At 39.4% G+C, this 26,285-nt stretch overlaps 1 protein-coding gene across 2 annotated transcripts in view; it reads left to right on the top strand.

The window, feature by feature from the left end:
- Positions 1-1,775: 1,775 nt before the first annotated feature.
- TFCP2 (transcription factor CP2) overlaps positions 1,776-26,285 on the top strand; it is a 51,529-nt gene continuing 27,019 nt past the window's right edge. Inside the window, exons 1-4 of one of the 2 annotated variants that reach the window (XM_060195361.1) lie at positions 1,776-2,534; positions 19,222-19,373; positions 19,898-19,974; positions 22,244-22,349. In XM_060195361.1, coding sequence (XP_060051344.1) covers positions 2,413-2,534; positions 19,222-19,373; positions 19,898-19,974; positions 22,244-22,349 — 457 coding nt within the window. In that variant the 5' untranslated portion in view covers positions 1,776-2,412. Of the gene's footprint in view, positions 2,535-19,221; positions 19,438-19,897; positions 19,975-22,243; positions 22,350-26,285 lie in introns of those variants that run through there. The other variant, XM_060195362.1, reaches the window with a different exon arrangement.

Genomic DNA, 26,285 nt, shown 5'->3' on the forward strand with positions numbered 1-26,285 from the left:
GGGGAGCTGATGCTTGAACCAGGATTCTTGCACTTTGCACTTTGTGAACTTAACTTGGTGTGCTTGGTGGGCCCCCTCTCCCAAACACTTCTAATATGAATATTCATTGATGTGTTGATTTATTCACTCGTTTATTATTTATTTTGTGAACCTGGGCCTCATACCTATGTCCAGGTCAGTTTTTCTAAGATAAAAAAAATCTGAGAGATAGACACCATAACACTGGAGTTTTCCCTTATGTTGTGACACTCCCATGTAGGACTGGGGTACAAACCTGGGGCACACATAAGGTAAGGTGTGTGCCCTACTGGGTGAGTTATCATATGGCCCCTCCTTGCTTTATTTTATCATTTATTTATTTATTGGATAGAGACAGTCAGAAGTTTAGAGGAAGGGAGAGATAGGGAGAGAGACAGAGAGACACCTGCAGCACTGCTTCACCACTTGTGAAACTTTCCCCCTGCAGGTGGGGACTAGGGGCTCGAACCCACGTCCTTGTGCACTATAGTGTGCGTACTTAACTAGGTGCACCACCACCCAGTTCCCCTTTTGTGTACATAACTGGTTTACTTAAATTTTTTAAATTAATTTATTATTGATTGGATAGAAATAGAGAAACAGCGAGAAGGGGAGATAGAGAGAGAGAAAGACATACCTGCAGCACTACTTCACTTGTGAAACTTTCCTTCTGCAGGTGGGGACTGAAGGTTTGAACCTGGGTCCTGGTGCATTGTAACATATGTGCTCAACCAGGTACGCTACCACCCAGCCTCTTGGAAAGAGAGTTGTTTTTTTAAAATATTTTATTTATATATTGAATAGAGATACAAATTGAGAGTAAGGAAAGAGAGAAGGAGAGACAAAGAGAGAGACTTGCAGCACTACTTCACAACTTGTTAAGTCTTCCCTCTGCATCTGGGGACCAGAGGCTTGAACATGTATGCTCAACCAGTTACTCTATCGCCTGGCTCTGAGGAAAGAGATTTTTAAGGTGCAGAACTTTCTTTGTAGAGGTAGCAAGGATGTTTGTGCTAATCCCCTGTAGTCCCAGTGCTATAATTCCATATTTACAACGCTGGACTAGAGACAAGAACCAGTAGGGTATAGATTCTGTAGAAGTCACTGTCAGGTTCCATTTTGTTTCCCTCCACTTGATGGGAGCAGCTGGTGAATACACTATTGGATCTCAGTTTCCATAGTAACTGGCCCTGGAGGCAAATCCATGAGAAATATCCTGCCAACCTATTGCTAAAAGCTGAGCCAGCTAAACTGAGTGCAAGTTCCATAACCAGTTGTAAATGAGGGCCTGTGTCCTTTGAGGCCCTCTCCAACACTGGTAATCTAACTGCACAGACTACTCTAAACTCAGTGCATTGCTGCCCTGGGATAAGGGAATTGGGATTTGAATCTTGACCTCCAGAGAGGTGAGTGTAAGGAGAGAATATTCCTGCAACTAATAAGCGCGACATTGGAGCGTCTGGAAAGTAGTAAAAAGTCCCAGGAGTGGAGGCGGATTCTGGGAGAAAAGAGCAAAGGCTTTATACCTGCACTTTAGGATGATGGATTAAATACAAAAAGGAGGCAGGAACTCAAAGCAGACCGTGCTGAACTTTTACACCGCGACAACTGACAGGCGCCTAAATAGTCCCGCCCACCGTGGCACAGTTAGCCAATCATCATTGCCAAGGCCAACGACGTCTCGTTTTTATTGGCGAGCGACAGGGTGACGTCACGCCTGCGGGATCTGCAAAGAAAGAGGGTATCATGATTGGTTGGCTCTGGGGCGGCGGGCGGTGGAGGAGCTTGGCGAGTCTGGGTTTCAAGCCGGGACTGGACTTTCGCCGTCCATGTGTGTGGAGACTGTGGGCAGCTGTAGGGAGTGGGGTGCTGATTTTTTAGAAATCTGGATTTAGTTCTAGAAACCGCAGGGTTGCGAAGTGGTGACCGGAAGTGATCTTGGAACTGACCGGAAGCTAGGCCTGTAGGGGGAAAGGAAGAGCAGGTCCCGGGAGGAAGGGGTCTTCCAGCAGAAAGGGACCTGGGTGGGTGGAAAAGGTGCAGAAACCGAGTGGAAGCTCTAGGCAGGCAGCGAGCGAGTCGCTGCACCTGAGTTGTTTGAAAAGAAGCGTGTGGCCGGCATGAACTCAAGGGGCAGCCCACATAGAGTGCGGGAATGCTAGGCTGCCTCTGGGTGATCTGTAATATTAAGCAAAAGGAGCCTCTCGTGGCTCTAGAGAGCTCGGAGGGAGAGGCAGCCCAAGTTAGCGGAGATTAGTTGTTGGGGTTGGGGTTTGGCTACTGGGTACTGCCTGGGAAGTCTTGGCTTTCTGTATTGTTGACCCCACTGGGTAGAATCACACTACTCGCCTTTGTACAAGAAAAGGGGCCTCCTGGGGCAGGGAAGGAGCCAGGATGGCCTGGGCTCTGAAGCTGCCTCTGGCCGATGAAGTGATTGAATCCGGGCTGGTGCAGGACTTTGATGCTAGTCTGTCCGGGATTGGCCAGGAACTGGGTGCTGGTGCCTATAGCATGAGGTGAGTGAGCTTTTCCCCCTAGCCCTGCACCTTGTGAATAACAAAGGCACAACAGAATAACAGCTGTTGGGGTGAGTGGGTGGAAGGAAATGTTTAGAGTTGTCTTTTGTATGAAAAGTAACTTCTGTTGTGGAAGGAATAGAAGAGAGAGCTTGTAGGCAGTGTCAAGCCTGTGCAGGATGGGTGGGAAAAGGAAGAATGGTTTTCATTAAGCAACCGTTGGCTTGGACTGGGCTTGTGTGAAGAAGGGGCCACATTGATGATGTGAGAGTGTGTGCTTGTTCACAGAATCTGTGAGGCACTTGTGAAGTTCACATTGTTATTTTAGCCTGCTTTAACATCACTTATTTCTAGAGTTTTGGCCTTTGAAATATAAATTGTCAAATGAAAAAGTGTCAAGGAACTTTGAGATACTTTGCACCATGTATCAAGACAAATGTTGATTATAAAAATCTCATTTGAAAGCAACTTAACTTTCAATGTAATTTGCATGCAGCAGCATTTCATCCCCCCTCCCCTCCATAGTTTGCTTGTTATAAGATGTGCAAGAATCATGTCTGGAAATGTTGAGACACCTACATGTTAAGGCTAGATGGACTATCCAATTAAGATATGCTTTAAAGTTTTAACACTTTTGTTGGCTATATGAGTTTATAGGAATAGATGCATTTTTATGGGGAGAGCAGACAAAGTTGTTATACTCATGGTGAGATCCTTTGAGAATTATGCAAACTTCTACTTTACCCCCTTGCAAAGCCAAAGTGGACTTTCCTCATTGACATAAATTAATCAACTAGATTTTAACACTTCATCTCCAGGAATCCTTTCTTACAGTTAGAAATATATATATATATAATGTTTTCAAGGAAATTTGAGTTCTATCATACAGTTGCCTTATTCTTGAGAAATTTAATTCTACTTTTCCCTGACCTTGTTTATGTAAGTCTGACCATGAAAGAGGTTAACTTGGTTTGAAATGTCCAAAATGTCCTAAAAAATAACTTACATAGCATTTGGCCATTTATTCTTTTGTTCATGTAGAGATCACCATAGTAAAAAGTTTGGAGTGGTATGCCATATATGCATAGGGCCCTCGCTTTGAGCCCTAGTACGACATGGGAGCATCACTGATTGCACTGAGGAAGCTGCAGCTATGGTGGAGTGGTGCTAAGGTGTCTCTTCTCTGTCTCCCACACTTTTCTTTCTATCCCTAAATTAAAAAAAAAAAAAAAAACTGGGCCCAGGAGACTACTCTGCTTTGCTGTGCATAGATCATGCTCAGACATTGCCTGGAGCCATATTAAAAAAGGAAGAAAAATTTGGTTTTGTCTAGGTTCTGAGAGTTTAGAATGGAGATAATTCTTACTGTTAGAAAACCAGTTAACAGCAAGCATTTGCCTATCTCCTAAGTACTCCCTGTACCACTTGATCTTACATTTTAGAGTATTTTCCTATATCACACACTGGTCTTGTAAGATGACTTGCATATTTTCACATTTAGAATTTTTTTTCTAACATTATGTCCATAAGAGCTGTCAAATATTACTTTCTTTTTCCAGTGACACAATGTACCAAAATTTTTAATATTTTCTCTTTTTTATTTTTCTTTTTTCATGTACTTTGTTCTCACTAATGAATTTTATACATATTTAATCTTATTACATTAATTTGTATTTGATATTGGTTCTCAGATTTTTGTTTTCATAGAATTTGTCTGGTGTACTTATTTATAATACAATTTCCGAGGTCTTGTCTTTGTTGATTTTCTAGGGCACAAGCCATATATCTGATTTTTTTTTTTTTATTATCTTTATTGATTCACTGGATAGAGACAGCCAGAAATTGAGAGGAAGGGGAAAATTGAGAGGAAGAGAGAGACAGAGAGAGACAGAGAGACACCCATGTTCCACCACTCCTGAAGCTTCCCCCCTGCAGGTAGGGAATGGGGGCTCGATCCCTGGTCCTTCTGCATGTTAATTGTGTGCTCAGTTAGGTGTGCCACTATCTAACCCCTTCCTTTTGTTTTCTTAATTATACCTATGATTTCTTTTTCTACACCTTTACTAGGGAAAATGTTTATCTTGACAATCTGTTTTGTAAAATATCTTCACTAACATTTATTTTACCTGAGCTTATTTTTTTTTGATGCATCTTATAAATGGCTTTGCTTCCAATTGATTGATTTTCACTTTATAAAAATTCTTTTAACTTAATTTTTGGCTTTTGTGATCTATTGATTGAATAATATTTCATAAATGGTCCCCTAATATTCTCTTTACTTTTGCATTTTAATAACACAGACTTTATAGTTAGAGCAAATTCCCTGAAAACTTGCTGGCTGAAAGAAGTTAGTTACAAAAGATAAAACAACATGTAATTCTGCTTTTCTGAAATCACCAGAATAGGCAAATCTAAGGAGACAGAAAATAGATTAAGAGGAGGGACTGAAAAGTATTGCTAGAGTGTATTGGAACTTTTGGTGGGGGAGACGATAAAAATGTCTGAAAACTGCAATGCTAGCTGCACAATTCTGTGACTACACTAAAGATAACTGTGCCCCTTAAATGGGTGAATTGATGGAATAGGAATTGTATCTCAATGGAGCTGCTATGAGAAAAGAGCCAAAAAAATTAAAATTTGTACTTTGATTTAAATTTCTTTCCCTCTCATTTCGTTTTTTTTTTTTTTAAGTTGGGATGGGACACACATTATCATGAACTCATTTTAAAGGGAACAAGTCAGTGACATTTGGTAGGTTTACAGTGTTGTGCAATCACCACCTCTCTCTACCTAGCTCCAAAACATTTCATCACTCTGAAAGAAAAACCTTGTGCCAGTTAGGCAGCTGGTCTCCCCCCTCTCCCTAGTAACTGCCAGTGTGCACTGTGTCTGTGGATTGAGCTAGACTGGATATTTCATGTATATGAAATCATATAGGATATAACTTCTTGTGTTTGGCTTCTTTTACCTAACATAATATTTTCAGAATTTATCCACATTATAAAGTGTATCATACTTAGATATTTCACTCTGCTTCATGGCTGAATAATATGTCACTTATTTACTGATGGATCTTTTGGTTCTTTCTGCTTTTGAAGAATTATAAACTTTGTTAATATAACATTGTGTTTATAGAAGAAGTCATGAAATATTTATAAGTGTTAATACACAAGTTCCTGTGCAGTTAGCTGCATGGGTTCACTTCTCTTGGGTATATACCTGGAATTGGAATTTCTAGGCTATATGGCAATTCTGTACTTGGCATATGTGTTGGTAGACTTTTTAGAGTAGCTTGAGGTTCATAGTAAAATTGAGAAGAAGGTACAGAGATTCCCCATCTATCTCCTGCCTTCATACATGGATAGTCTTGCCAGTGTCATTTCCCACCAGTGTGCTATACACACTGTACCTGCTCTGATGAGTCCATGTTGACACATCATGATCATGTAGGGTGAGAAATTAACCTTAGGGTTCACTCTTGATGTTGCTTATTCTGTGGATTTGGACAAATACATATTGACATGCAGCATCCTTACAATACCATAGAGAGTATTTTCAGTGCTTCAAAAGTCCTCTGTGCTGTGCTCTGCTTGTTCATTTCTCTCTTTTTAAAAATTTTAAAATTATCTTTATTTATTTATTGGATAGAAACAGCCAGCAACTGAGAGTTGAAGGAGGTGATAGAGAGACAGAGACACCTACAGCACTGCTTCACCACTTGCAAAGCTTTTTCCCCTACAGGTGGGGATGGAGGGCTTGAACCTGGGTCCTTACGCATTATAATGTGTGCTCAACCAGGTGCTCCACCACCCTGCTTGTTCATTTCTCTACTACCACATCTCAACCTCTGGCAACCGTTAATAATTTTTATTATCTCCTTAGTTTTGCCTTTTTCAGACTGCCAGGGAAACCATTTAGTATGGAGGTTGCAACAGTGACTAGTGTCTGTGCTAGTTCCTTAGCAGTCAAAAAACAGTGATCAAAACACATAATCTTAATTTCTAGAGGATAAAGTTCCTGTTGCACACCCTACCACCAGCAACATGCACCAGAATTTTTTAAAGACATTTAAAAAATATATTTATTTATGTGGTCCGGGAGGAGGCGCAGTGATAAAGCTTTGGACTCTCAACCATGAGGTCCTGAGTTCGATCCCAGCAGCACATGTGCCAGAGTGATGTCTGGTTCTTTCTCTCTCCTCCTGTCTTTCTCATAAATAAATAAAATCTTTAAAAAATTTTTTTAATTTATTCCTTTTTGTTGCCCTTGTTTTTTAATTGTAGTTATTATTGTTGTTGTTACTGATGTCGTTGTTGTTGGATAGGACAGAGAAATGGAGAAAGGAGGGGAAGACAGAGAGGGAGAGAGAAAGATAGTCACCTGTAGACCTGCTTCACTGCTTGTGAAGCGACTCCTCTGCAGGTGGGGAGCTGGGGGCTCAAACTGGGATCCTTACGCGGGTCCTTGTGCTTTGCGCCACATCCGCTTAACCCGCTGTGCTACCGCCTGACTCCCACACAAGAATCTTATAACTGTCTGTACACTGTCTGTCATGGGATTCAGAGTTGAAAAAAGATAGCTGCTATGCCAGGTACTGAAAGTAACTAAAATCTATCACTTATTTCTTCATTAAGCACTGCTTTGGATGTTCCAAATGTCCAACTAGAGTTCAGAGTCCAAAAATAGTTACTTTAAGCATTTCTTATCAGCTCAGTAGTTGTTTTGGTTTATGAACTAATTCATTGAGACTGCTAGTTGTTCTTTCATTTGTTTCTGTGCCTTTTCAGCATTTTTTCCTTCAATTCTCAGTTCCTTCAACAATCACCTGTTAGTCTTCTAAATTTTCATCTTATTCTGTATCTCAGAGTTATTCAGTTGTTACTGAGTATCCCTTTGTTTTGCCTGGGTGTCATATGAAGGACAGCATATATATATATATTTTAATTTTATTTATAAAAAGGAAACACTGACAAAAAACAGGATAAAAGGAGTACAACTCCATACAGTTCCCACCACCAGAACTCCATATCCCATCCCCTCCCCTGATAACTTTCCTATTCTTTATCCCTCTGGGAGTATGGACCCAGGGTCATTATGGGGGGTCAAGTTCTGCCTTCTGTAATTGCTTCCCCACTGAACATAGGTGTTGACAGATTGACCCATACTCCTAGCCTGTTTCTCTCTTTATCTAGTGGGGCAGGGCTCTGGGGAAGTGGGGCTCCAGGACACATTGGTGGAGTTGTCTGCCCAGGGAGATCTGGTTGGCATCATGGTATCATCTGGAACCTGCTGGCTGAAAAAAGAGTCAACATATAAAGCCAAACAAATTGTTGACTTATCATGAACCTAAAGGCTGGAATAGTTCAGATGATGAGTTGAAGCCCATGACTATACTAGTTTTTTTGGGTTTTTTTTTCTGAGCCTGACATCTGATATGCAGGTGGATCTCTTGCCCTTATTCAGCTTTTGCAAGAAGGACAGCATATTAAGAGGAGATTCCTTCCTTTACCATAAAATTTTATTCACTATTTTTTTAAGGAGACACTACTAGAAAAATAAATGGATATGAATAAAATTTAAGATACTGCTGTTACTGAGGGCTTCAACTATTAATGTTTTGTTTGTTTTTGTTTTGCCTTCAAGGTTATGGCTGGGGCTCGGTGCCTGCACTATGAATCCACTGCTCCTGGAGGCCGTTTTTTCCATTTTGTTGCCCTTGTTGTTGTTATTGTTGTCATTGCTGTTGTTGTGGGTAGGACAGAGAAATCGAGAGAGGAGGGGATGACAGAGGGGGAGAGAAAGAAAGACACCTGCAGACCTGCTTCACAGCTTGGGAATTGACCCCCTGCAGATGGGGAGCCTGAAGCTCAAGGCGGGAGGTGGGGCACCTGGTTATAGCATATGGTACCATGTAGGATGACCTTTGCAAGGAAGGACCAGAGTTGGAGCTCCCCACCTGCAGCAATGAAGCAAGTCTACAAGTGTCTCTTCTGGCTCCCTCTTTTTTTTTTTAATTGCCTTTAAGGTTATCGCTGGGGCTCAGTGTTGACACACTAGCACTACAAATCCTCCACTCCTGGCTGCCATTTTTTCTTTCCTATTTGTTATTGTAAGAGAGAAAGGGGGGGAGGGAAGGAGAGAAGGGGTGAGAGACAGACCTGTTTTAGTGCTTGTGAAGCATCTCAGCTGCAGGTGGGGAGTGGGGGCTCGAACTCTGGTCCTTGAGCTTAACCAGGTGTGCCACCGCCTGCCCCTTCTTTCTTTCTATCTCTTCTTCCTCTCAATTTTCTCTGTCCTAGGGGTGGGGAGGGTAGAAAAAATGGTCGCCAAGAGCAGTGGATTCATTAGTGGAGGAACCAAACCCCGGTGATAACCCTGAGGATTAAAAAAAAAAAGGACCAAACATCTCATAAGACTGGTGTTTTGATATTTTTACATTTTTCCTGAAACTACCTTTCAATTAAAGTTTTGTTGTTGTTGCTGGGACATCACTGCTCCAGGCTGACCCTTCTTTTTTTTTTTGAGGGTGAGGGAAGGGTACCACAGCACCAAGCTTGAACCTGGGTTGTGTACAGGGCAGAGCCATGCACTCAACAAGTGAGCTGTTTTGCAGGCTCACAGGTAAAGGCTCGTGTTTTACCTCAGGGAGGGAAGAATGGAGGGGGCTGGGAGACTGCTCAGCTTTAAAGCTAAGCTTGGTAGTTGGGATGAAATAGTCAAGGCTAAAGAACCCCTGAGGAAAGTTGGTGAGTAACTCTTGCCAGAGGAAAGGGAGGGAAGCTTAACTGGAAAAAGAGAGAGAGAGAGAGAGAGAGATTTGGATCTGAAAAAAAATGTTTTTTGAGGGGCCGGGTGGTGGCGCACCTCGTTGAGCGCACATGTTGCAGTGCACAAGGACCCGGGTTCGAGCCCCCCCCCCACCTGCAGATGGAAAGCTTTGCAAGTGGTGAAGCAGGGCTGCAGGTGTCTCTCTGTCTCTCTCCCTCTCTATCTGCCCTACCCTCTCGATTTCTGACTGACTCTATCCAATAAATAAAGATAAAAAAAAAATGTTTTTTTTAATGTTTTTTGAGTTTCAACACTATAAAGCTAAGTATGATTTCCCTTTAGTCACAGGGGAAAAATATCTTGTTTTTCTCAGTTAGGTTGTGCTATAGTGGTAGATATCAGATCTGATATTGAGATGGGAGTTCTATATTCTATATCAATTTTTTAAAATATTTATTTTCCTTTTTGTTGCCCTTGTTGTTTTTATTGTTGTTGTTGTAATTATTATTATTGTTGTTGATATCGTCATTGTTGGATAGGACAGAGAGAAATGGAGAGAGGAGGGGAAGGGGGGTGGGAGAAAGACAGACACCTGCAGACCTGCTTCACCGCCTGTGAAGTGACTCCCCTGCAGGTGGGAAGCCGGGCTGGAACTGGGATCCTTGAGCCAATCCTTGCTCTTTGCGCCACTGCCTGACTCCCCTCTATATCAATTTTTAAAAATTTCTTTATTGGGGAATTAATGTTTTACATTCGACAGTAAATACAATAGTTTGTACATGCATAACATTTCCTAGTTTTCCATATAACAATACAACCCCCACTAGGTCCTCTGTCATCCTTTTTTGGACCTGTATTCTTCTCCCCACCCACCCCTTATATCAAATTTTTCATATTCCCTGGAATATATAACAATTGTTCAGATATCTCAACAGAGATATCTATATATAGATATAAATAGATATGTACTTATAGATAGATACTGGCATATATTCACACACACACACACACAAATTGGTACTCACCACCTGAATAGGAAGAGTCGGCGATTTCAGACACATAATGAAAGAACCTAAGTATTAATGATGCTACAGGTGGTGTTCTCAATTAGCAGTCTTTTAATAAGATTTGTAGACTGGTCACAACTAATCCTGTAATGTAGGAAAAAGCCTGAGAAACTATATCTGGCAAATCTCCTGAGGAAAGGCTTTACTGGTTCAGATTTCTTTAGTTTGACTTTTAATATCTTAAAAAACTTTCTGCAAATAAATTTGTATGTACCTTACCTTTGTTAGATATTTTTCAGCTTCCAAAATAAGCTTTGTGGGTAAAATTGAAATTAGAAATTTTTGTGTCTTTCTACACTAAAGGCAAATAAAACAACATTTTTGCTTGTTTGAGGCAAGTCAGTGTCTATTGATTAATAATATAGCAGAATAGAAATGAGGGAGAGTCAAAGATTTGGGTGATGAAAAAAGTTAGCTACTTTTTTCTCTTTTTGAGGGGTAAGCTTTGAGATGTACATAATAAATTAGTTATTTAAAACCCCTTGTCTTCATAATTGTGAAAAGAAAGACAATTATTTATACTCAGAAGCACTTCTTATAGTACTTAGAGGACAGTGAGCCCAGTATTTAGAACTGAGAAACATTTCAGAAATAAGTTTTCTTAAAGAAAGATTATCAGATGATCAACTTTTCTGTCAGGGGCATTAGCATGAAATCCAGATGATAGTGTTTTTTGTTTATTTTTAACTATTGCTATCTTACACTCAATCATCCTTGTTACAGGCTTAAAATTAGAGGTAAAGATACTCATATAAAACATCTACTAGAAACATATTAGGTCCTTTCAGTTTACATAGTTTTTAATATATACTTTCAAATGATTCATTTATTCATTGTGGAGTTATACCCTATAATCAACCCTGGTGATCAATGGGGTGACAGATGTCACAGCCAGATCGCCCTCACATTCAATACACCCTACAATCTTATAAGTCATTATTAACCACAAATTTTTAAAAATGGCTTGAGACATTAAGAGAAAAAGTTTGTGGTCTCTAAGTACAAATTGCTTTTTTGGAACAAAGCAGGCTCTGACTAGTCTACTAATTCACAACTATAGACTAACCTCTTGCTCTGGCCTATCAGCTGTTGAGTGGCCTCTTACATAGTCTAAAAAAGAATGAGAGGGAGGTTTGATGAACTTCTGCCTTGAGTAAGAGAAGCAAGCAGACAGATGTCCAAAGTAAGTAGTATTGTAGTATTGTAAAGAGGACTGAGATGGCTTACGGGTAGAGTGAACAGTGTGCAAGGATCCAGGTTTTTGCCCTCAGCCACCACATAGGAGCACCATGGGAAAGGGGAGCTTCACTAGTGGTGTCTGGTGTCTCTACTTTTCTCTCTCACTCCCCCCATCCCCTTCCACCTATCTGAGGTGAGGGGTGGGGAGTCCTGGAGCAATGGATTTCACTACATTGGGGCAGCTTTTTCTTTCTTAACTTTTCTTCCACCAAGGTTATCACTGGGCCTCACTGCCTTGCTATGTGTGAGATCCAGGTTCGAGTCCTGGAACCATAAGTAGGAGCAGTGAAATTGTGCATGAATTAGACTTCCTCAATATCTATATATTAGTAAGGACTAAAAGCTGGGCCAGGATGGTTACTAACCAATAGACTACATATTTTGCATGTGTGAGGCGCTGGCTTTCAGTACCCTTAGCACCACATAAAAAACAAGACAGAAGCAATGTCGGGTAGCAGCTTTGGCTTCTGTTATATACTCCCCCACCCCCATATCTAGCTGCGCACCTTGTTCTTTCTTTTTCATATATGTAATTTTTATTTGTTTTCTTTTCTTTTTTATTGAGAGGCTAATGGTTTATACTACAGCACCTGGCTCTTTCTTTCTGTCTGACTTGGTTACTTTCTATTGAGGCTTCCTTTTTTGACAGGACAGTTTTTTTCCCTCTATCATCAAATTACATTCAGGGTTATAATTCTGCTAATTTCTCTTGCCCTCTGGGTATTAGAATAGTTGGCTTTTTTTTTTTTTTTTGATGCTCCTTTTCAGGTGAGTGGGATTTTTCAGTAGATGTTGAGGTAGCAGAAATCGTTTACTATTTTTTACAACAGAATCCCTACAAAAATAATAAGCTAATGTTGCTATTACTTGGTAACCAGGATGTCTCTGGTTTCGTGTTAAAACATGCTGAGTCATCTCTCCTTGCCAGGCTTTCTTCCTGATCTGTCCTACCATCCTAACCACAAATTCTAATGAATCAGTCTACTTTTCTCTCCTCTTTAAAGGTTGGTCATGGCCAGTTTTTTTTTTTTTTTTTTTTTGTATTGGACATTTTTTCTTGTAAGTTGATCTTAGAGTAGGGTATAGTCTTGGGGTGTTTGTTTTTACTTTTTTCTTTTTACATTTATGAGAGAGACAGAGGCAGATAGACAGAACCAAACTATCATTCCAACACATGATGCTGGAGATCAAACTCATGACCCATGCCTGTGAATCCAACATGTTAGCCGCTATGACACCTGGGTTGCTATTTCAACTATTTTATTCTCATCTTCATAGGATCTAAATGAGGCTCACAGATTTTTAATTTCTTTTTTAAAAAATATTTATTTTATTTATTTGTTCCTTTTGTTGCCATTGTTGTTTTATTGTTGTAGTTATTATTGTTATCGTTGTTGTTGGATAGGACAGAGAGAAATGAAGAGAGGAGGGAGAAGACAGAGAAGGGGAGAGAAAGATAGACACCTGCAGACCTGCTTCACCACTTGTGAAGCGACTCCCCTGCAGGTGGGAGCCAGGGCTCGAACAGGGATCCTTATGCGCCACCTGCACTTAACCCGCTGCGCTACAGCCCGACTCCCAGATTTTTAATTTCTTTATATACTTTGGACATCTGTCTGCTTGCTTCTTTTACTCAAGGCAGAGTTCAACAAACCTCCCTCTCATTCTTTTTTAGACTATGTAAGAGGCCACTCAACAGCTGATAGGCCAGAGCAAGAAGGTTAGTCTATAATTGTGAATTAGGAGACTAGTCAGAGCCTGCTTTGTTCCAAAAAAGCAATTTGTACTTAAAGGGAACACATACTAGCCAGTCCTTTGAAGAGTTCCAATTACAGATGTGAAATCAGGGGGCCAGGTGGTGACACACTGGGTTAGGCACACATAGTATGAAGCACAAGGACCTGCTCAAGGATACCAGTTTGAGCCTCTGGCTTCTCACCTGCAGGGGGTTTGCTTCCTCAAGTGTCTCTCTGTCTCTCTCCCTCTCTATATCTCCCTACCCTCTCAATTCCTCTCTATCCTGTCCAATAAACATGAAAAATGGCCACCAGGAACAGTGGATTCATAGTGCACGTTCGGAACCCCAGCAATAACCCTGAAGGCAAAACAAACAAACAAAAAAACAGATGTGAAAAATCACACCTGATGTAGTTTCATTCCTCACTTCCACTCAATTGCTTTTTCTGCAATGCCTCCACCCTGAGGTATGGCTTTCTTCTTAGTGATATATATATATATATGCCACCAGAGTTAAGGCTAGAAATTGATACTCCCACAACTTCTCTACTCTCAGGGCCATTGTTTTATTCTTTCTTCTAGATAGAGGGAGAGAAAGAGGTCAAGTGAGATGGAGAGAGGAGAGAGACCACAGCACCACTTCACTGCTTGTGAATTTCCACGGTGCAGGCACTCCTTTGTAGTGGACTGGGGCTCAAAACAACATGCTGGCACACGATAACATATGCTTTAAGGGCTGAGCCACCTTCTGGCCTCCGTGGTGTGTATTTTTAACATTTTGCTAACAAGGTAGAAATTTTGGTATCCTTCTGTTTGATCAGAGATATTGTGAGATGTCAAGAATTCCAATGTGATCATATGTATTAATGCTGAATATTATGAAGGATGCAAACAATCATAAGTTGTATCTACAGATCGTCAGAGAAACTATTCCTTCAAATAGCTTATATTTCATTAGAATGAATTAACTACACGAGCAATCAGAGAATGCTAAATTAAATGTTGATAGATAGCATCTTAGAGCCCACTAGAGTGGATTATCCTAATCTACACTCAGAAGGTCAGAGAAGGTGAAACATTTGTATTTCCAGAATTGTTTCTTGCTGAACAGGGAGCCAGCTGAGTGCTACTTGTATTCCTACTGCACAATAAAGGAAATGCAGTGGAGCAGGAACTGGAGCAATTCGGGTATTTTTGAGGTTTTTAGATGTTTAAATAATCTCTGATAAAACCGATTTTTATGTATTTAGCATAACTGCTCTGTTGTTAATTTTAGAGGGTAACTTTTAGATTCAATTTTAGAAATGCAGCCTCTAAACATGATACTGCTTTGATTGGTCATGACGGATTAGGTATAAAGTCACCTTATGTTGAGAACACAGTTACTGTATACTAACCTTGCAAGGCAGTGACATTTGAGAAGGTAAAAAAAAAAAAGTACCCTGCATTCATAAAGGCTGAGCTGTTGCTATGTTGCAAAATCCGATTTGCCTTGATTCCTGGTAACCTTCACTAATCTTTCAGGGAATCATCACGTGATATATTTGAGGATGATACAGCAATATAGTCTCCCAAAGACCAAAATAATGTTAAACGTTGTAGTGTTTGGTTTTATTTTCTACCCTTTTTCTGTAGGAGTAACCTTGAAAAGTAAAAGAAGTAGGACAGGGTACTTTTCTAGAAAACCCCATTCTTCTCTAGTTTTCAATGGTTCCAAGTGAATGGTACATTTCACCTGATAAAGTAATGCAGGCACAGAGGATTCACCCACCTTCTTTATTCTATCTCTCCCTCTCTCTCTCTCTCTGTCTCTGGCTCTTGTCTCTCTCATTTTTAAAGATTTACTTAGGAGAGAAAGAGAACTAGAGTAGCACTCTGGGATGTCAGGGACCAAACTCAAGACCCTTGAGAACCCAATGCTTGAGAACCCAATGCTTTATCCGTTGTGCCACCTTCTAGGCCCCACATTCTTTTCTCTTAACTCAACCCATATAAACAAAGTACACACACTTTTACCCATGAATAAGAGGAAAGCGCCTGGTTTCCCTGCCGTCTGAATACAGTTTAGCAACAAGAAACCTGTGTTTGATGAATCTGGTTTGCATTTTATTTTTACCTATAGACAATGACCCTGTAGTCTAATATTTGAGATTGTTTTTATAATTTATATTTAAATTATAAGTGCATGTAAGGAACTGCCTTTTCATCTGTGGATAGTAAAATTGATCTTGGGCTTTGTTCTATATTATAAATATAATATTTAAATTCTTTTTTTTAACAATTTTTTGTTTTCTTAATATTTATTTATTCCCTTTTGTTGCCCTTGTTTTATTTGCCTTGTTGTAGTTATTATTGTTGTTGCTATTGTTGTCATTATTGTTGGATAGGACAGAGAGAAATGGAGAGAGGAGGGGAAGACAGAGAGGGGAAGAGAAAGACAGACACCTGCAGACCTGCTTCACCACTTGTGAAGGGACTCCCCTGAAGGTGGGGAGCCGGGGGCTCGAACCGGGATCCTTATGCTGGTCCTTGCGCTTAACCCACTGCGCTACCTTCTGACTCCCAATATTTAAATTTATTTATTTATTTATTCCCTTTTGTTGCCCTTGTTGAATATTTAAATTCTAAGTAAAGATTTTCATTTTGAATGTGAGGAATATTGACAAGAATCACTAGAATCCTTACCTCTTACCTTTTGAGGAAATCTCCACTGTTTATATTACGTATCAGCTTTCTTTTGTGCTAGAAGTACTTTTGGTATATATATGTTTTTTAAAAATAACTTTTATTATAGAAAGCTTCAAATATAAGCAGAATGGTATAATGAGACCCTATGCCTACCCCCACCATACACACACTTAAAAATTCAGTATGATACTACTTTTTCATCATTTGTACCATTCCACATACTTTCCACTATGATTTTTTTTAAAGGTAAAATTGATGTACTTTGAGATACATAGATTTTAGCTATATAATTAGAGAACAACTAGTCATGTGATCCACACAACTAATACAGTATAGATCATTTTAATCTCCCCAAAGAGCTCTTTTTAAAATTTATTTACTTATCTTTATTTATTTGCTTGTTGATTTTTATCAGTGTACTGCTCAGCTTTGTTTTAGAGGGGAGCCCAGAGTTAAATCTGGGACTTTTATGCTGTTTCCTCTATTCTGACAACTGCTTTTTTTATGCCTCCCAAGTTAAAACCTGCCCTGCCAAGAAAGCACTATTTTTTGTTTTGTTTTTCTTTTTTAGTTGGCCTGTTTTCAAACATATAAATAGAATCGTGTTATAAATTATTTTAACTTAGATTCTTCTGTTATAAATTCTTTTAACTTAGATTCTTGTGTCTGAGACTCATCCATATTGTTGTATTCCTTTGTTTTTGTGTATTTAGTTGCTGAGTAGTATTTAGTTGAGTACTATTTAGTATTAGTTGAGTAGTATTTAGTATTTAGTTGAGTAGTATTTAGTATTAGTTGAGTGGTATTTAGTATTAGTTGAGCGGTATTTAGTATTAGTTGAGCAGTATTTAGTATTAGTTGAGCAGTGTTTAGTATTAGTTGAGCAGTATTTAGTATTAGTTGAGCAGTATTTAGTATTAGTTGAGTAGTATTTAGTATTTAGTTGAGCAGTATTTATTAGTTGAGTAGTATTTAGTTATGCCAATCTGTACATTCATTCTCTTAATTATGTACATTGGCTTCTTTCTAGTATTTGATTTTATGCTATAAACACTTATGGAAAAGTCATACTGTAGATTTCTATTTTTGTTCTTTGGATAAATACAAATTTCTAGGTCAAAAGATAGATGTACCTTTACTTTCATGAAACTGCCAAACCATTTCTAAAGTGGTTGTATACTAGTATTCCTTAAGTTGTATTCCTTAAGTTGTCTTTAGTTTACAAACTTACATAAACAAATGTAACTGTAACATTTTTCTTAGAGGCAGCAGCTATCATAACATTAAATTGTATTATACAGAAAATAAACTGACCTTGAAATATATGCTGATTGGGGCTGGGCAGTAGTGCATTGGGTTAAGCGCACATGGCATGAAGCCCAAAGACTGGCATAAGGATCCCGGTTCGAGTCCTTGCCTCCCCACCTGCAGGGGGGTTGCTTCACTGGTGGTAAAGCAGGTCTACAGGTGTCTGCCTTTCTCTCTCACTCTGTCTCCCCCTCTTCTCTCAATTTCTCTCTGTCCTATCCAACAATAATGACAAGGGCAACAAAATGGGGAAAATGGCCTTCAGGAGCAGTGGATTCGTAGTGCAGACACTGAGGCCTAGTGATAACCCTGGAGGCAAAAAAAGAGAGAAAGAAATACATGAAAATCACTCATTTGTGTTTTCCATGTGGCTTTTAAGGAGTTCTGGCTCTTGTTTTAGTCCTTAGATCAGCTGATGTAGTTATAAAGGTCTGGTTACAGCAGCCGAGGATGTGGTGCAGTAGTTACAGCATTGGACTCTCAGGCATGAGGTCCTGAGTTAGGTCCCTGACATCACATGTACCAGAGTGATGCTTCTAATATGGCCCTAAAAATATTGTAATTGGTGCTTTTCTGAGAGCAAAGAACACTTAATAATAGTGTCCTAAACAGCATTTTAGAATTCTGCATAGGATCTTCAGAGCTCTTAAAGAAACTTCTGATTCTTAGAAATTCCCTTTGGCCAATTCGATTATCTTAGCAGTGAGTTATCTGTCATAACCCACATTTTATGGTCAGAGGGATATCTGAACTGAATGGTTGGAAAGTAAGTAAACTGAAGTAACCAATGTTTATAGCATTCTTTAAAAAAAATTTAGTTGTTTATTCATTTTACTGCCACCAGGATTATTGCTGGGCCTCAATGCAGGCACTACCTATCCACCTTTCCTGGTGGCCATTTTTCCCTTTTATTTATTTTATTTTATGTTTTATTGGATAGGACAAAGAAAAGTTGAGAGAGGAGGGGGAGATAGAGAGGGAGAGAGGGAGAGAGAAAGAGAGACACCTGCAGACCCTCGCTGCTAATAAAGTGTCCCTTGGGAGGGGAGCAAGTGCTCTAACCGTGGTCCTTGAGCATGGTAGTATGTGTGTTTAACTGAGTGTGTTGCTACTTGGCCCCTATTTGTATTTTCTTTTTTTTATTATTAAAAGATTATTTTAAAATTATCTTTATTTGTGGGATAGAGACAGTCAGAAATTGAGGGGAGGGGAAGATAAAGAGGGAGAGAGACAGGGGGACATCTGCAGCACTGCTTCACTACTAGCAAAGCTTTCCCCCTGCAGGTGGGGACTGGGGGCTCGAACCTGGGTCCTTGTGCACTGTAACATGTGAGCGCAACCAGGTGCGCCATCACCTGGCCCCGTTTACAGTTTCTGAAGCAGATTGAAAAATGTTTCAGTAATAAGTCTGCCTTTACACATTTGTTAGAAGGCATTGGGTGGTAGCACAGCAGGTTAAGCACACATAGCATGAAGCGCAAAGACCGGCATAAGGATCCTGATTCGAGCCCTCAGCTCCCCACCTGTAGGGTGGTCACTTCACAAGCAGTGAAGCAGGTCTGCAGGTGTCTTTCTCTTACCCTCCTCTCTTGATTTCTTTCTGTCCTATCCAACAACGATATCAATAACAACAACAATAATAACCACAACAATGATAAACAACAAGGGCAACAGAAGGGGAAAAAATAGCCTCCAGGAGCAGTGGATTTGTGGTGCAGGCACCAAGCCCCAGCAATAACCTTGGAGGCAAAAAAAAAAAAAAAAAAAAAAATATATATATATATATATATACATATATATATATATACATATGTATGTATATATATATTCAGAAAAGGTAATAAAAAAGATGTTAATGTAACTCACTTGTTTTATTTCAGTGATGTCCTCGCATTGCCTATTTTTAAGCAAGAAGAATCAAGTTTGCCACCTGATAATGAAAATAAAATCCTACCTTTTCAATATGTGCTTTGTGCTGCCACGTCCCCAGCAGTGAAACTTCATGATGAAACCCTGACTTATCTCAATCAAGGTTAGCTGCCTCTTCCTTAATTCATCAATATGATTGCAGACCTGCTGGATTGATGTTTTATTAGGTATACTTTTTATGTTTCTAGTGTAACCTGTCAAAACCTAACTCAGATATTTGAGTTTTCATGTGGCATTTAACCTTTATTACTGACTTCTTTTGTCCACCTGTCCAGTGTTAGTCCCCATTTTCCTTTTTCTTTCTAATACACGATCTTATATCACAACTATCTTGGGAAGTATTAGCCTATACCCAGTTCAATTATTTACTAGTATATGGCCTTGGACAAGTAACTTAAACTCTTTAAGTTTCCAATTTCCTTATCTGTAAAAATGGATTTGTAATGCCTAATGAGTGTATCAGTTAAATGATAAGACACTCGAAAACACTTAGCACTGTAGCTAGCATAAAGGATACTAGTTGTTGCTAATATTATTACACTCTTGTATATTGAACCAACTGAAATTTTTCTTTCTCAATTTTGAAAAGCTGTGATGAATACAATATGTAACTACTTTTTCTTCTAGGACAGTCTTATGAAATTCGAATGCTAGATAATAGGAAACTTGGAGAACTTCCAGAAATTAATGGCAAGTTGGTGAAGGTAAAAAAAAAAGAAAAAAGAAAAAAAAAAGCAAATCATTCTTCTGCACAATATTCTTTACTGACTCCTTTTAAATAATATTCTTTTGCTTCCATAAAAGGGTTGGTAGTGTCTCTAAACTGTCACAGTTTCTGGAACAATTATAAACTGATGTTATTTCTTTGAGGTTAGAATGAACCTTATATGAATTTTTCAGAACTGCAGAAATGGAAGGCTTAGCACTCCATGTCAGGGTAGTCTGATCCAGTGAATTTCTTTTCAGCTAGAATAAAATAACCTCCTTGAGATCTTTATAGAGAAGCTCTAATGTCTGCTTGTTTATTTTTTTCTCAATTGTATTTATTTAGTTAGTTGTTGCCAGGCCTTCTCCACTCTGGGATTTTTCAAATTGAAAGAGAAAGACAGACAGACAGATAGAAGGAAAGACACCAGAACATCAAAGCTTCCTCTAGTGCAGTGGAGACTGATGTGTGTGTATGTGTGTGTGTGTGTGTGTATATATATATATATTTTTTTTGTTTGTTTGTTTTTTAAATTTATTTATTTATTTATTTTTTTACATCAAGGTACTCATTTATTCTGTTTTTTTGGCTTCTCCAATAAAATGTTGGCTTTTATGTCAGCTCTTCTTTGGGCACAAGGCATTGACATAGTGAGAGGGGTTATTACCCTTCAGAGTGCCTGGGAGGTAGCAGGTCCAGCCATGGGAGCAAAGTGGTCTGTTCTCCTGGTCCCCAACACAGGTGTTGGCCAGAGTGGAGGCTGATCTTGAGGCTGGGTTGTATCCATGGCAAAGCAGGCATACTATCTAGATGAGTTATTTTGCCAACTCTCTTTACTTTTTGTATGAAGAAATGTAGTATTATCATAAAGAGAAATTACAGGTAGTACAGGATAATGATAGAGAGGGAGAGAGACACTTGCAACCCTGTTTCACCACTTATGAAGCTTTCCTCCTGCAGGTGGGGACCAGGGGCTTGAACCTGGGTCTTTTCGCACTGTAATGTGTGTGCTTAACTAGGTGTGCTACTGCCTGGCCCTCCAGTCTTCGAAGGCATTTTAAGAGTCGTGTGAGACTGATTCTATAAGGAAAACTTAATTTTTTTTGAAGTGTCTAACTTATTTTTTCCCATTGTTATATTTGTGATTAAAGGGAAGTCACAAGATTGTAAGATTACAGTGTAGAGCTCCATACCACACCCACCACCAAAGCTCTGTGTCCCTACCCTGCCTCCTCCCAAAGATAACCACCACAGTTCTCACAAGTCTTAGAAACAAAACCTGGTGCTTTAGATTATAGGAACTTTGTGAAGAAATGCATAACAAAATCAAAGTCAACTGAGAAAACAGTGTGATATGTTGCTCTAAAAATTGTTAATATCCTTAGTATGCTAGTGGTATTGCATCACTAGTATGAAAATAAACATGAAGAAAAATGGAAGAAAACACTTAAGAAAATATAAAAATGGTTAATAATTTCAGTAGTTAGTGATTTTCTGGGAGTTTATTCATTTCCATGGACAGATGAACCAGTCTCTGAAAATAAAAAATAGGACCAGGGGGAGTTGGGCGATAGCACAGAGGGTTAAGCGCATGTGGCGCAAAGCACAAGGACCGGCCTATGGATGCTGGTTCAAGCCCCTGGCTCCCCACCTGCAGGGGAGACACTTCACAAGCGGTGAAGCAGGTCTGCAGGTGTCTGTCTTTCTCTCCCCCTCTTTGTCTTCCCCTCCTCTCTCCATTTCTCTCTGTCCTATCCAACACTGATGACATCAACAACAACAACAATAATAACTACAACGATTAAAAGAAAAAAGACAACAAGGGCAACAAAAGGGAAAAAAATAGGACTAGGGCAGTGACTCAACAGTAAAGCACACGTATGAAACCCTTGGTTCCTTCTTTGGCATCATGCTGAAGAAATAATATAAAGCTTTTATTTATTTACTTTTTTTTTTGTATAGAGACAGAAATTCAGAGGGGAGGGAGAGGTAGAGAAGGAAAGTGAGAGAGAGAGTGAGAGAAAGATACCTACAGCATTGCTTTATCACTTCTGAAGCTTCCACCTTACAGGTGGGGACCAGGAGTTTGAACCTCAGTCCTTGCACATGGTAACATGTGCACTCTACCAGGTGCACCAATGCCTGGCTCAGTGTAATGATTTTAGATTAGATCTATAAATCAGCAGAGGGTGACTTGATAGTTTTCCTTTGTCAGCACTGATTTTTAAGAAATTCAGTTATCATTTGATCTCTCTGCTTCTTTTTAGAGTATATTCCGTGTAGTGTTCCATGACAGGCGTCTGCAGTACACTGAACATCAGCAGCTAGAGGGATGGAGATGGAACCGGCCTGGAGATAGAATCCTTGACATAGGTGAGTTAAAAAATCTGTTGCCTGTGAGATGCATATAACTATGAACTAAAATTTGATACTTTTTTTTAAAGGAAATTTTACATTGCCCAAATTATATATATTTTCTAATGGGAGCAAGAGCTACACCAACACATTGTTCCACCATCCATGGAATTCAATTTGTCTTGTCTTTGTTGCTCTCATGTGGTGCTGAGGATGGAATCCAAGAACTCACACATTCAAGACATGTGCCCCACCACTCACTGTGATTTTAATTTACATTTGTCCATTAATGAATGATGATCTTTTTCATTTGGTCATTGCCATTTGTGTATCTTCTTTGGTTAAATGTGTAGTCACAGCTTTTGCCCAGTTTTGAATCTGGTTATTGTTGTATAAAAGTATTTATTTGTTTATTTTATTTTAATTTTTTTTTACCAGAACACTGCTCAACTCTGGCTTATGGTGGTGTGGGGGATTGAACCTGGGACTTTGGAGCCACAGACAAGAAAGTCTTTTTGCATGACCATTATGCTCTCCCCACCCCCACCCTACAATAGCCTTTATGAAGTTAAAAACTAGAGGAGGAAACCCAGGGACACAGGTTAGTGGTAGAATGTCTCACGTATTTCAGGCCGTAGCTTTCATCCCTGGTACCAAAAAAATAAAATAGATAATGCTAATGTCTAAACAATTAAAAATACTAAATGAGAATTTATCAGTAAATAAAGAATAGGGCACTTGTGGTCCAGGAAGTGGCTTAGTGGATAGAAAACTGGATTCTCAAGCCTGAGGTCCTGAGTTCAATCCCCAGTAGCACATATACCAGAATGGTGGCTAGTTCTCTTTCTCTCTTTCTTCCTGTCTCTCTCATTAATAAATTAAATTAAATTAAATTAAAATAAGAGGAATGGAGCACTCAATTAAAGTAGGCCATGAACACTGCCCATTCAGATTCAAATGCCCAAACTAAACATGATTACATAATGTGTAACTACGGAAGTCTGAGAGAATATGAACTGTAACATATTAGAAAAAGGGCCAGTTACACAATGGATTACATCACTCTGGCACATGTGGTGCCAGGGATTGAACTCAGGATCTCATACTTGGGGGTCCACTTTATCCATGGCACCACCTTATATTAGCCTTATATTTTCCCATTTTGTGTGAGTTAATTTTCCACTGTGTTGATACTAACCTTGGATTCACAAACGGTTTTAATTTTGATGTGGTTCAATGTACCTCTTCCCCTCCACCACACACATGCGCAGTGCACGCACGTGTGCGCCCGCTCACACACACACGTCTCTGTGCTTTGGTGTTATATCTAAAAGACTGTTGCACAATCCAGTGTCATTGATGGGGAAATAGCTCAACAAATAGAACAAATTGAACTTACATGCCTAAGGTTCCTGGTTCAGTTACCAGTGTCACATGTCCTCATTGTTTTCTTGTTCTCCTTCTATAAAAGTCTCTCTGATATATAATAAATCTTTCTAAAAATTAAGTGTCATGAAGCTTTTTCTGTTTTTTTTTTTCTTTAGAGAATTTTAGATATAGCTTTGATCCAGTTTATAGTTAATTCTTATCTATGGTATAAACAGTGGTCCCACCTTCTTTGAAAAGACTGCTTATCCCCCCATTGAATTATCTTGATACCCTTATTGAAAATCATTTGATCATGTGTGAGCATTTGTAGATTCCTATTCTGGCCTGTTGCTCTAGATCACTGTCTTTTTGCCGATGCTACACTGCTTTAATAACTATAATTGTGTAATGTGTTTTGAAGTTAGGAGACATCAGCCCTTCAATATTATGTGTGCGCATGTGCGTGCATGCATGTGCATGTGTGTGCGAGTATGTGTGTGTGCGCATGTGCGTGTTCGTTCATCACTGGGGTTTCACTGCTTCAAACCAACTTTCTTTATTTAAAAATTTACTTATTTATTTTTGATAGAACAGGGAAAAAATTAGGGTGGAAGGGGGAATAGAGAGGGAGAGAAAGACACCTGCAGCACTACTTCACCACTCATGAATCTCCCCCTCTGCAGGTGGGGACTGGGGGTCTGAACCTGGTCCTTGCGTATGGCAATACGTGTGCTTAACCAAGTGTGCCACCGCTCAGCCCCAGGTCAACTTTTCAAGGAGGAAAACACAACACCAAAGTTTCCTTCTGTGTGGTAGAGACTAGACTTGAACCTGGGTCATGTGCATGACAAGGCAAGTGCATATCCAAGTGCACTGTCTTACCAGCTTCACCTCTAGCCTTGTTATGTTTCAAGACTGATATTTTCAAGTATGTCATTTTGTTTTATATATTATGTAAAACTGGCCATTTTTTCCCCTAACACATTGTAAGTTCTTAATTTTACTGATACCCGAGAGCCAGAATGCTGGTGTGTTTTGCCTAGAGTTAGAGGCCTGTGACTAGAAGTTATCTATCTAGGTGTGCAGTTCAAGATTTCCCCCTACTTTTCGAAATACAGTAGGACTTGTTTTTTCTCTTCTTTTCTTTTTAAATTTTATTTACGTATTATTATATAGAGACAGAGAGAAATTGAGGAGTGGAATATAGGGAGGGAGGGAGACAGAGAGAGAGAGAGAGAGAGAGAGAGAGACCTACAGACCTGCTTCACCACTTGTGAAGTTTTCCCCCCTGCAAATGGGGACCAGGGGCTTGAACCTGGGTCCTTGTGTGCCATGTGTGCACTTCACCAGGTGTGCCGCCTTCTGGCCCTGAGCTTGTTTTTCTTAAATCATGAAATATAAAGGACTTTAAAAAAATATTTATTCCCTTTTGTTTCCCTTGTTGTTTTATTGTTGTAGTTACTATTGTTGTTATTGACGTCGTTGTTGGATAGGACAGAGAGATATATAGAGAGGAGGGGAAGACAGAGGGGGAGAGAAAGACACACCTGCAGACCTGCTTTACTGCTTGTGAAGTTACTCCCCTGCAGGTGGGGAGCTGGGGGATCGAACTGGGATCCTTTAAGCCAGTCCTTGCGCTTTGCGCCACTTAACACACTGCACTACCGCCCAACTCCCAATATAAAGGACTTTTACAGATATACATACTGTGTTTCTTCATTGGCATACTTCAAATTCAGTATCTATATCTTTGATCTGCTAATGTAAACATAGTTAAACAAATCTAACTACTACTAGTTATATCTGAAAAAACACTGTTTTTATACAGATATCCTGATAAGACTTTTGATAAATAGCAGTTAGGATAGATCAGCAAAACTAACACTCTTAACACTGCTTTCTCTTTAAATCATTGATACTACAACAATAGTATAGTTATTGTAATAAATTACATCCCCTGGCCATATCTCCCCGGTTTGAATGTTAATAGCTATCAAGGAGTAATATTTGAAAATATACCATGTGAACCAGAAAGCAAGGTTTTACTAAACATACTTGTTCTTGCTTCCCTCTTGAGTATAAGATTTGTCACACTATTATAGGATTATTAAATGATTTAATAAGTAAGCATTTCTTATAGGTCTGTTTGTGCCTTTCTTCTGATACTCTGCTTTAACCTTCCTTGGCAATTTTTATAGTATGCTTTTAGGACCAACTCTCAGTGAAATGCACAATAAACTACAGTGTTCATGATAATGAGCTAGTAGGTAGACTTAATCTATACTAGGTAGAATTTTGGCAAATTAAAATGAAACTATATATCATCTTTTTTTTTTTTTTTTTTAAAAAAGCTTTTTATTTAAAGTGGAAAATAAGATACTCAGGGGAGGTGGGCAGTAGCACAGTAGGTTAAGCGCACATGGCGCAAAGCACAAGGACCAGTGTAAGGATCCCGGTTCGAGTTCCCAGCTTCCCACCTGCAGGGGAGTTGCTTCACAGGCAGTGAAGCAGATCTGCAGGTGTCTTTCTCTCCTCCTCTCTGTCTTCCCCTTCTCTCTCAATTTCTCTCTATCCTATCCAACAACA

Source organism: Erinaceus europaeus, chromosome 7 (assembly GCF_950295315.1).
Source record: "Erinaceus europaeus chromosome 7, mEriEur2.1, whole genome shotgun sequence".
Classification (NCBI taxonomy): Eukaryota; Metazoa; Chordata; class Mammalia; order Eulipotyphla; family Erinaceidae; genus Erinaceus; species Erinaceus europaeus.